General features: G+C 42.0%; 1 protein-coding gene across 2 annotated transcripts in view; it reads left to right on the top strand.

The window, feature by feature from the left end:
* The window catches only part of orai2 (ORAI calcium release-activated calcium modulator 2), a 100,351-nt gene extending 89,162 nt beyond the window's left edge, over positions 1-11,189 (top strand). For both annotated transcript variants that reach the window (XM_068007999.1, XM_068007998.1), the window contains exon 2: positions 7,772-11,189. In XM_068007999.1, coding sequence (XP_067864100.1) covers positions 7,778-8,323 — 546 coding nt within the window. In that variant the 5' untranslated portion in view covers positions 7,772-7,777 and the 3' untranslated portion in view covers positions 8,324-11,189. The remainder of the gene's footprint in view (positions 1-7,771) is intronic.
* Positions 11,190-12,245: the final 1,056 nt, after the last annotated feature.

The raw sequence follows: 12,245 nt of genomic DNA, 5'->3' as shown, positions 1-12,245 counted from the left end.
ATCTTCTAATCTTCCAGACATCCATTGATACGGGGGTGGTGCCAGGGGACTGGAGAATTGCAAATATTATACCCTTGTTCAAAAAAAGGGTGTAATGATAAACCCAGCAACTATAGGCCAGTCAGTTTAACCTCGGTGGTGGGAAACTTTTAGAAACGATAATCCGGGACAGAATTAACAGTCACTTGGACGAGGATGGATTGATTAGGGAAAGCCAGCATGGATTTGTTAAAGGCAAATCGTGTTTAACTAACCTGATAGTTTTTTGATGAGGTAACAGAGAGGGTAGATGAGGGCAATGCAGTTGATGTGATGTATATGGACTTTCAAAAGGTAAAGTGCCGCACGGTAGGCTTATCATCAAGATTGCGGCCCATGCGATAAAGGGGACAGTAGCAACATGGATACAGAATTGGCTAAGGGACAGGAAATGGAGAGTAGTGGTGAACGGTTGTTTTTCAGACTGGAGGGAGGTGTACAGTGGTGTTCCCCAGGGGTCAGTGCTGGGACAGAGGCTTTTCTTGATTATAAATAAATGACTTGGACTTGGGTGTACAGGGCACAATTTCAAAATTTGAAGATGACACAAAACTTGAAAGGGTAGTAAACAGTGAGGAGGCTAGTGATAGACTTCAAGAGGATATAGACAGGCTGGTGGAATGGGCAGACACATGGCAGATGAAATTTAATGCAGAAAAATGCGAAGGGATATATTTTGGTAGAAAGAATGAGAAGAGGGAATATAAACTAGAGGGCACAACTCTAAAAGGGGTACAGGAACAGAGAGATCTGGGGTTTATGTGCACAAATCGTTGAAGGAAGTGGTTAAAAAAGCATATGGGATCCTGGGTTTTATAAATAGAGGCATGGAGTACAAAAGTATGGAAGTTATAAAACACTGGTTCGACCACAACTGGAGTATTGTGTCCAGTTCTGGGCACCGCACTTCAGGAAAGATGTGAAGGCCTTAGAAAGGGTGCGGAAGAGATTTACTAGAATGATTCCAGGGATGAGGGACTTTAATTACGTAGATAGACCGGAGAAGCTGGGGTTGTTCTCCTTGGAACAGAGAGGGTTGTGAGGAGATTTGATCGAGGTATTCAAAATCATGAAGGGTCTAGACAGAGTAGATAGAGAGAAACTGTTCCCATTGGTGGAAGGGTCGAGGACCAGAGGACATAGGTTTACGGTGATTGGCAAAAGAACCAAAGGTAACACGAGGAACAACTTTTTTACACAGTTGTTAAGATCTGGAATGCACTGCCCGAGGGGTTGGTAGAGGCAGATTCAATCATTGCCTTCAAAAGGGAACTAGATAAATACTTGAAAGGAAAAAAATTGCAGGGCTATGGGGAAAGGGCAGGAGAGTGGGACTAGCTGGATTGTCCTTGCATAGAGCCGGCACGGAGTCGATGGGCCGAATGGCCTCCTACAGTGCTGTAACCTTTCTATGATTCTATGATAATGGCCATTACAATTTTTCAGTAAAGTGCCTTGAGTCCTTATCAGAGTTACCACAGCTTTAAAATATATATGCAAGATATACTATGTGTGTTTTACTTCCATCACAGGCTCTGATGGGTCACACCCAAAATGTTAACCTATCTTCCTCTTTTCAGATGCTGGTAAACCTACTGCCCTTCCAGCATTTTCATTTTTTTATTTCACATTTCCAGTGTTCATTTTTTTTTTGTTGCTTCTTTCAAGAGCTACTATGTTAACGATTCCTCATGCTTACTTTTCTTTTGTGTGTGTACCTGAAGCCTCTTCAGGCGTGAGCCTCGACAGTGAGTGTCAGCAGGCTATTTGACCATGTGGGCTATTAGAGCTGAGCCCAATCCTGTTTTCGCCCCACTGTCCCCGCCCATACCTTAGAGCAGGAGGCAGTGGTAGCAGGAACCTTGGCTGATTTCCCCTCTCTAGACCAGCCGACTGTTGTCCTTTACCCTGAGGTTTTCCTGGTATCAGGTCAGTTGTAGCATTCCTACTGCCACCCTGCTGACACCAGCTAACCCAGCACAGACTGGGACTTAGTTCCATGTTGGGCAGCATGCTTACTAACTGATCCTTACGTGCACCTTTATATATATTTTCACACCATTATATATATTTTCACACATTCTTTTATCTCTACTTCTAAAACAGTGCCCCAAAGGGTTTTGATGACTTGCACAGAAAAGTACAGCAGACTTGACCTGTAACCTGGATTTGATTAGCCCTGTTTATCACAGTCTATGAAGGAAGCCCTTCTTTCCACTTATCTGTGATCTACCAGCTCTGTTGACATGTGATCCTGCTCAGACTGATTGCCTAGATGAACATCGCAGTCCTTTAATGGAGGCCTTGTTCTTGTTAAGTACTTTAGAGGATATAATTTTCAAAGAGCCTGTTTTAATGAACTGAATGGGTGCTTGGCCCCATGATAGAATGACCACTAAGTTTGCAATCCAGCCCTTTTAGTTAATATTTCACTTTGGTTTTAATGCATATCACTGTTACCCAGATCTTTACTCTGCCCTTTGAATAAAATGAAATGCCTTCCCCGTCTTTGATACCTTTGTAGCTGCTGTCTCGTTCACACATCAGTAGTTATATTGGAACTGCGATGGGACATGAGTTTATTGTAATTTAAGATGCAGTTATACCCCAAATTTCCATCACTTCTTTTGGAACTTTTTTTTTGCTGTGGCAGATCTAAAAATTTCTGAAGAGGGATGAGAGCACTAAGGTGTAATGTTTATTTTCTGGAGGGTTCGAGGGGCATGCCCCCCACTCTCCTTCCCCGCCCCCCCTCCCCCCAAGGAAATGTTGACTTTTGACCCTGTCTTGGTCCATTTTGGAGTGTGGTGTAATTCTACCTTTCAAGCCAAAAACGGTTTATTCTACATCCATTTTAAATATTAAAGTTGTTACAAATGACCCTTAATTTTTGTACACCAGAAAGTGAGTCAAGCGTAGCAGGTTGTAGGTCTGTATGTTACATTTACTCAGTGAAACCCCAATGTTAAAGCAGATTATAATAGATTCATTGCTGTTCATTAATGTTGATCAAACCATCTAATTACACGGAGAAAATAGCTGTATTGGAATCAGAAGGTTAGAGAATAGTATTCAGAATAAGGGCACTAATTTAGCACGTACTTAGTTTTGCAATAACTTTACAATATCATTAGATCAAATTTGATGTGGCCTCTCTTTTGGGAATTATGTAGAAATTACAACACAGAGGGGAGGGCATTTAGCCCAAGGTGCTTGTGCGGGTGCTAGGTTTTCAACTCTAATCCTTTTCCATGATCCTGTTAACTAAACCGGCATTTCTCTCCTTTACCTACTCAATTGCTTAAATTAATGTAGATTCCCACAAATAAGACAGTTAATGAATCAAAAAGCAGTGTTGGAAGATATACAGCAGTTAATGTTTTCAAAAACTGTTGAGTATCCAATTCAGCATCTGCTCGACAGCACAAGATTGTGAACAGCACACTGACACAAAAATGGATATTCATTGGTCATAGGAACAGGAGCAGGTCATTCAGCCCCTCGAGCCTACTCCGCCATTCAACTAGATCATGGCTGATCTGTACCTTAGCTCCATATCCCTTGATACACTTACCTAACAAAAATCTCAGTTCACTCCCAGTCTTGAAAGCGCCAACTGTCCCAGTATCCATAGCCTTTTGGAAGAGAGAATTCCAGATTTCTACTCCCCTTTGTGTGAAAATGTCTGACATCAAGTTGTGGATAAGTCAAAACCTCCTCCGACTGACCATCAGAAGATCGAAGCCATTTGTTTTCAGCTGCTGCAATAGATTTTGCACCCTTGCCATTAACTCCATTCCCTCCCTGTCCAGGCTGAACCAGATTGCAAAATCTTAACATCCTATTCATCCCAGGACTGAGCTTCAAACCCCACAACCTGTCCATCACTGAGATGGTTTGGTTCACAGCCTCCACACACTGTAGAAGCATACCAAATTTGTACAATTTAGGAGGAGGCACCTGCACAGAGGCCTGGTGAAAGATTTGCCAAAGATGTTGTATTGTGCCACAGACAAATCTAGACAGTAATATTTCATAAATGTGTAAAGATTGCTTTGCGGAGCAACTTTGCTTATGCTATCAATTGGATACTTTTTGTAGGTTGTCTTAAGTTCTTCTGGTGTCCCAGTCAGACAAAACAACCAAAAAAACAAATGAAGTGATCATTTGTCGCACTGCTGTTTGTGGCATGTTACTGGGGCAGAACACCTGCCAGGTTTGCATACGCAGCAACAGACACTGCACTCCACAAAGTAACTCGTATTCCGGTCGGATGTTTGGTCGATGTGATAGCGCACACATGAACTAAAATATTTCTTTTATCCGTTTGCCTGTCTGATGCTTAGTCATGGGATTGCTTTAAGTACTCGCCTCACTGGAAACTACTAACTGGAGAGACTGCTTAAATTATGCTGTGCGAGAGATGTAACTTTGCAAGTATCTACATAAAGGAAACAATGTTCCAGTGTGGTTACAGATAAAATAATGGCACAGTTCTGCCCCAAATGAAACTAGGTGACCTTGGGTTTAAAAACTCTGAGCGATTCCCAAGAAATAGCTTGCTAAAAGACAGAATTACATAGGGCTGATTTACATTAAGGGCTTGCAGAACACTAACTCACACAGAAATTAACATGAACAGTGCAGTTTTCTACACAAGACACTTAAACTTACCTTGTGAAGAACTAAATTAAGGTTTAAATTAGGAACCAGTAAGGACGGACTGGACACCCACAGCCAGTGGATGAGTCCATTCACCCATGTGGACTTTTAATTCAGTTGGAGCATGTCTGATGTATGATGGATTCATCTCTGTTTCGTTAAATTCTCCTCCCAGAGGGAATTCATTGATATATTAGAGGGAGAAACCTCTACCAGTAGAACGCAACAAACAGAAGGGAAATTGTGAAGAAGTTGGATTTGTCTCCAGCAGACTGATGTGCTTTGCTTTTCTACCCAAAGACTGCAGACCACGAGTCTCCTTTTAACGTCTGCGACAAGAGTCTGGACGTTTGCAGCAAGGAGTCTGTAGCAAAGTATTCCGTGCTCCAACACTCTGCAAAAAGAAATTGCTCCTAACTTCGCTCCTCGCCCTTTTGAATTGATGACTTCTTGTCACTGACTCCTCAATCAGAGGAAATAGTCTTTTCCTAGTCACTCCATGAAAATCTTTTAACAATTTTAAAAACCGCTATTAAATCTCCTCATAACCTTCTCTGCTCCAGTGGAAATAATCCCAGTTTCTCAAAATAGTTATCTGTTCATAATCTATATTTTCTCATCCCTGGCATCAGCCTGGTGATTTATGCTGTTCATGCTCTGTGGCTTTAATATCCTTTCTATAATGGGATGCCTAAAACTGCAATTGTACTATTATTATGGTCTAACCAATGTTTTGTACTCTTGTACCCTAATTATAAAATCCAAAATGCATTTGGTGTTTTATATGGCTTCTTGTGTACTCACACTCTGGGGGAATTATGGATTTGACCCCCTAGGTGTCTCTGTTCATCCACACCCTCAGCATCTTTCCAGTGATGTATATTCCCATTCCTTGTTTTTCCTCCCAGAATGTATTACCTCACACTTATCCACCTTAAATTTCCACCTGTCTGCCCATTCTGATAACCTGTCCGTGCCTTCCTGAAGTCTTTTACAATTCTCGCTGTTTACGAAACCCCCTACTTTTATGTCATCAGTAAGTTCTGAGATTGGACTTCATTGGTCCAAATCATCTATATATATATATATATATAAATAAATATATACATACTGAGAACAAAAGTGGACCCAGCACTGACCCCTGGGGTATACCACTTCCTAACTCTTCTCCAATCCAAGTAAAACCCATTTATCCTAACTCTTTGCCTGTCCGTCAAATAACTTTCCATCCATGATGTGTGGTACAGACAAGAAGTTGGTTTGTTGGGTCCCTGTGTGGGAAAGGGAAGGGAAGGGATCTTTGCTCACCAGTTGTAGACTGTTTTGTTTAGTATGTGGAGAGTTGGTCCTGGTGTTAGACCATGGCCACTGTACAGATGGTATAAACAGCATGTCCCTGCTTGAGCTGAGATTCTTTTGCCAAATTGTAGTACAAATATTTTAGCTGTGGCCAAGACAATTTTCCTTGCTTTGAGAATGTCACTTACTGACTACTTCGGCTAGATGATACAAGACAGTGTTTGTCCTTTCTAATTACATAGAATGTATAGCACAGAAACAGGCCATTCGGCCCAACTGGCCCATGCTGGTGTTTATGCTCCACACCACTTCCTCCCACCCTACTTCATCTAACCCTATCAACATATATACATGAAAACAGGCAGTTCATCTGATGTTTCTGGGGGAAAAAAACTGGAGTCATAGGGCAGAACAATGATCTAAAATTGTTCAGTGACTAAAACCTGATCACTACGTGGTTTGCTTCACCATCTCTCCTCCTCCTTTCAACCTCTGCAGGATAGGCCTTGATCCTGAACCGAGGTGTCTCAATTCTAAAAGCAGTAAAACCCCAGTATTTGTATCCTTTTGCCTGTTTACAGTAGTCTTTTTAAAAAAAAATCGTTTATTGGCCTGATCTTGTGCTAGCATTGCCAGGGAAACCATTTTAGAATAGTTGTTGCATTTGTTGTAGCTCTTTTTTCTAGATGATTTATGAAATTGTTTTTTTTTAAAATTGAATTTGCTGTTGGAAAATGCTAAGAGTGAGCATTCCAGAAATTCATTCAGCTAACAATGCCGGTGTAAATCCATATTTAGGGTACACAGGTCCTATTAAACATGTTTTATATCAGCGGTTTTATTTTTAGCTCCAGAATTTTGCTGACAAAAATGAGCTAAAATAAACCAGACCCTGTAATATTACCCATGTAAAGTACTGTACAGGGAAAGGACTGTCGTGGCAAAGTTAAAATACTAGCAGCAGATCTGGTTACGTCAATCTGAAAGATCTCATAGCATCATTCTAACAATTTCATGGAAGGTTTAACATCTCCCTTAGTCTTTGCTGCAGGTTTCTGTGGAGTTATTTTGGGTTGCTGAGCAGCAGTGTAAACAACCTCAGAAGGTTGCCTTTTGCAGCCAGTATTGACTCGTATGGATGGCGCACCACATGTCTAATCCCGCTTACTGTACAGCGGTCTGTTCACAGGCCACCACCAAGGTCCTGCTGGTCCAGACCTCTAATAGGGCCACATTAATCAATCTCTGTGCTTTCTGTGAGCATGTCTTCTATTTTCCATGTTCTGATGTGCTACTGTGTTGTATTTTCGCCCTGTTAGTAAACTTCATCCGTTACTCGTAACTACAAACTGGCAGCTCACCTGTGTGGTTCATGCTCTGCGTATATAAATCCACACGTATGTTTTAGACACAAAATGATGAATTTCCATTTGAGTGAAATGGAAAATTGGCTTACCTAATATAAACTTTTTTTTTCTTGTGAATTTTTATGATCATCAAGGTGATGCTGTTGTGGGGGGGGGGAGTGGAACGCCCTCCATATGAAGCACCCAGCAACAATATCTAGGACAGATGTAGCATGCTTAAATGCAGAGACTAGCTCCCTCCACAATGCCCCAGCATGGCACAGCACAGAAGAGCGCCCTTTACCTCACCAGTGTGACATTGCCTGTACTAATCTTGCTGTAGTTTCCAACTGAGATTGCCATTCTAGAGCCAGTATGTGCCAAATAATCTTAAATGAGGTTTTTCATTTTTTTTTCTCTTGCAGGTTGCCATGGTTGAAGTTCAGCTGGAGATGGAGTATAACTATCCCAAGTTCCTGCTTATTGCCTTCAGTGCCTGCACAACCGTGCTGGTTGCTGTCCACCTCTTTGCCCTTCTGATCAGCACCTGCATCCTACCTAACGTGGAGGCAGTCAGCAACATCCACAATCTCAACTCTGTCAACGAGTCTCCCCACGAGCGCATGCACTACTACATCGAGCTGGCCTGGGGCTTCTCGACCGCGCTCGGCATCCTCCTCTTCCTCACGGAGGTGGTCCTGCTTTGCTGGATCAAGTTCCTGCCGGTCGACAGCATTGTGATGAAGGACAAGAAAACTGGTCCAGGCCAAGCAGAAGTGGGGCACACTGGGTGGAACGCAGCTTTGGCATCCACTATTATCATGGTACCAGTAGGCCTTATTTTTGTGATTTTCACCATACACTTTTACCGTTCGCTGGTAGGGCACAAAACGGAGCGTCACAATCAGGAAATTGAAGAGCTGCACAAGCTGAAGGTACAGCTGGATGGTCATGACCGGGTCTTGCAAGTGGTTTGAAAAAGTAGCGAATAGCCAAAAAAAAGAATTAGGCAGAACCATCCTGGGATTCTGAGCTTCTACAGCTCATTAGGTCTCAGTTGCAAGTGCCAGACGGACTCTCTTGTTACATTCGGGAATTCATGTTTACAACTGTGGCTTGTAAGTGTGTTTGTGGTTACAGTATTTGCTGCGTTGTCTCAAAAGAAAAATGTCAAGGCTTGTGCAACTCTTTCCCTTGGTCACAGAATTAAGATGTGAACCAGAATTCTAAGGATATACAAAAGTGCTTCAGATTGCACTGCTTCCTTGCCAGCCAACTGTGACTTGAACACAAAAGGATGCTGGCTAAAAATAATTAAATTCATTACAGGGTTAAAAACTCCTTGAGGCATCGGTCCAGATTAAAATGGATGACAAGGATATGGACCAAACCCAGGTTTTCTGCAGTCTGCCATTTTGTTACACTACACGAACGAACATAGGTCAGGAATCTGGAAAAAAGGCTCAGTCTGCAGCGTGCAGAGAGAGTGTGATGGATCAGACCAGCAGTGAAAAGATGTAACTGAACAGAAGATCCAAGGATATGTGTTGCTGAATTTAAACAGGAATGGTGCTTGGCATGTTTCTGGAATGTCACAGATTTGTATGGTATATTCTTCCCAACCCACCTCCCCCACACTGAAATTATTAACGACCTGGAACGTTATCTCTTTTTCTCTCTCCACAAACGCTGCCTGACCTGAGTATTTCCAGCATTTTTTTTAATTTCAGATTTCCAGCATCCACAGTATTTTGCTTCTGAAATTATTAATAGTAGCTTTTTTTAAAAAAAAAATTCTGCTTTCTCTTGCTAACCCCTCCTGGACTAAACTGTAACCAGTGCTGTTCCCAGCTGGCCATAGGAGGAGTATGATAACCTGATGAGGGCTACCTATTACTGTCCTCCCACTTGACCTCTGCTTAGCATCAGCCCATGGCGGCAATGCTGCAATCAGGAGTTCAGCGGAATAGGGGCTCAACCTGTGCCCCTCTATTCTATCGCTCCAATGCGATGTGCCACTGTGCCACAACATTATTAATGGTAAGCTTTTAAAATCCTAACAAGTAAGTGGGCCACCTTATTTAACCTTCTAACGCCCTGGATCTCGATGTGTGCATTGTTATCCAGTGTACTCAACTGTTCTGATCTCAGCAATTGAACCTGAGGATTATCTGTCAAACTCAAGAGGAACAGCTGATGCGAAAAGAGGGAGAAATATTTTTTAATGTAACTTTAAAACCCAGGCTTTGCGCCATCTGAACACTACTTGATTTACCACATCCTCACTCCTCCCCTACTCTTTTCAACCACTGTAAACAATTTTACAACACCAAGTTATAGTCCAACAATTTTATTTGAAATTCACAAGCTTTCGGAGGCGTCCTCCTTCCTCAGGTGAATGTTGTGGACATTCACCTGAGGAAGGAGGAAGCCACAACATTCACCTGAGGAAGGAGGAAGCCTCCGAAAGCTTGTGAATTTCAAATAAAATTGTTGGACTATAACTTGGTGTTGTAAAATTGTTTACAATTGTCAACCCCAGTCCATCACCGGCATCTCCACATCATGGCTTTTCAACCATGATACTGTCCTGCACTGTGGAGCTTGGCCCTTCACCCTTTTCAGTTAAAGTTTCAGGATTTTTATTACTGCGTCTAAAAAGGATCAATCTGCTAAATTTTAGGTATCTCTAAGATATCCGTTACAAGAAATAATCTAACGTTTTCTTGTTGTATGATGGAATCTGAAGTGAGTAGAGCTGAGCCAACTTCAATTATAATTATAGAAAAAAATCCAATTGTTCCCCAATTCAGACCCTATCTGGTATTACCCACTTCTGTCAGAGGGCAGCAAGGTGAAGGTTGGTAGCTTTTTATGGTTGATTTTTGCGTACTGTATCTTGTGTTTGGAGTGATCCAGCACCTGATCTAATTAGTGTGTTTAATTCCTGACTAACAATCTTTTTTGGGGGGGGGGGGGGGGGTTGTGGGAAGGAAGTACATCTGAGTTTCCTTGGGGATTTTGATAGGTGAAGAGGAAATTGGGTTGCTGCATCCAAATTTTGTACTGGGGGGGGGTGGGGGAGGTGGGGGAGGTGGAGGTGGAATCTGTCGCTCTGAGTGCCCACATTGGTTTGCAGGCTTGTAAGATACAAATTTTGAGGGTACCAATTCAGCCCTGCTGCACACACCAAATAAGATTCTAGCTGTTGCATGTTTGCTGTTTTGATGTTTACTTGTACAGCTCTAACATACTTAAATACAGTTGTGGCCTTGTTACTGAAACCAGTGACCTAAAACTGCTCCAATATGCAATTATTTGTGTTTTTAAAAAAAAATACATTATTGTGGTCTGATTGTTCCCTTGGAACAGGCAGTGTGCAGTCTTAAGCTTCCCATGTACAATATATGCTGACCTTTTGTGTTTTATATGTGAACACTTCATTGTCTTAATCTTTATGGGGTCAAAATCTTCTATGGCTCGAGTCCAAGAGAAGTGTAATGTGCCGTTTGGTTCCCTGGGCTTCATTAAAAAACCTATAACTGCAGTAACTTGCAAGAGGGGCAACAGTTGATAAACTGTGTTATTTTCAATTTTATAAACCAGATTCCTGGGCAAATGAGGTGTTGTGTTTTAAAAAAAAAATCAATAAAAAATCTTGTGTAGTAACTTGACCAGTATTTTCTGCTTGCAAGCTTTGTACATACTCTGTATACAGTACCGTTTATCACTTTATTAGTTTAGCAACTGCATGGATGTTTGTCCTATAGCTGTTGGAGAAATGAAAGTTACAGTGAAATAAAGTATTACCAAACTCATTTTATAACATCAGAAGCATAAGAACTGTGTTTTCTGACTTTTGTTTTTGTGCATTAATATTACACAAACATGTTGCTTTGCAATCTGTCCTCCCACATCCCACCCATGTTTTTTCTGGGCCAACGCATTGCAGATGTCTAAAACAATATTGTTTTTGTTAAGATGCTTGCGATTAATCAGGGGTAGCCCACCGGCAGGCACGCGTTAGCTCATGTTGTGCCATAGAATAGAGAGGCCCCACCCACCCACCATTCCCTGCTGGTGAATTCCTGGACTCGGCCAGGACACCTGGGAGAACTAGTGCCTGGAAGAAAGCTGCTTTCCTAGCAAAAGAAAACACAGTGGGGTTACGACTGGCTCCACTGTGCTGCTGGCAGAAACCCACAAACAAATCTCTTTCATTCGGAAAGTGTTAACACCTTCCGAATAATCTGCAGCCTTAAAGATACTGACAGGACAGAACACCTGTCTCCAATAAGTATAGTTTTAGATTAAAAACTGGATGGCACAGTGGGTTGGACAGTGGATTCTAATCCAGCCCAAAATGTTGGGATGAAAGTTGTCTTTGTGGCTAAAGGGTCTTTATGAATTAGTTGGTGCGTCCCAATCCAGTAGGCTCAGAGCATATAGCTGGACCCTAATGTGGACATCTTCCTAACGGCCAGAGCATAGCTGACCTGGGAAATGGAATATGGTCAGACTGGTGCAATAGCAGGAACTCCACTTTGCTTCGAACTGGGCTCCACTTGACTCTGGATTGTTTGACAAAGACATCAAGTGGCTTGAAAGGAAAAGTGCTCCACACTCCAGCACTAACATCCCTCACGATTGAAGTGCCCAAAATTCATAAGTGAAACTGGTGCAGGGCCTGTTGATGACCAGAGCAATGGTTAAATTGAGATCGAACAGGTCAAATTTTAATAAGAAAATAGATGGTATTTGTTTTCACCGTAAACTTTCAATCTAAATGTAACTATTTGTCATTTCCGACACTTAGGCTAATTCTTCCTTCAGTTCTTTCTGAAGCGGTTTTGTTGTGTTTGAGATTGTCTCTGACTGCTGGTGTCCTTTCATGCTGCA

Source organism: Heptranchias perlo, chromosome 28, assembly GCF_035084215.1.
Source record: "Heptranchias perlo isolate sHepPer1 chromosome 28, sHepPer1.hap1, whole genome shotgun sequence".
In the NCBI taxonomy this organism is placed as follows: domain Eukaryota; kingdom Metazoa; phylum Chordata; class Chondrichthyes; order Hexanchiformes; family Hexanchidae; genus Heptranchias; species Heptranchias perlo.
This window is presented reverse-complemented; position numbering and strand designations above follow the sequence as displayed.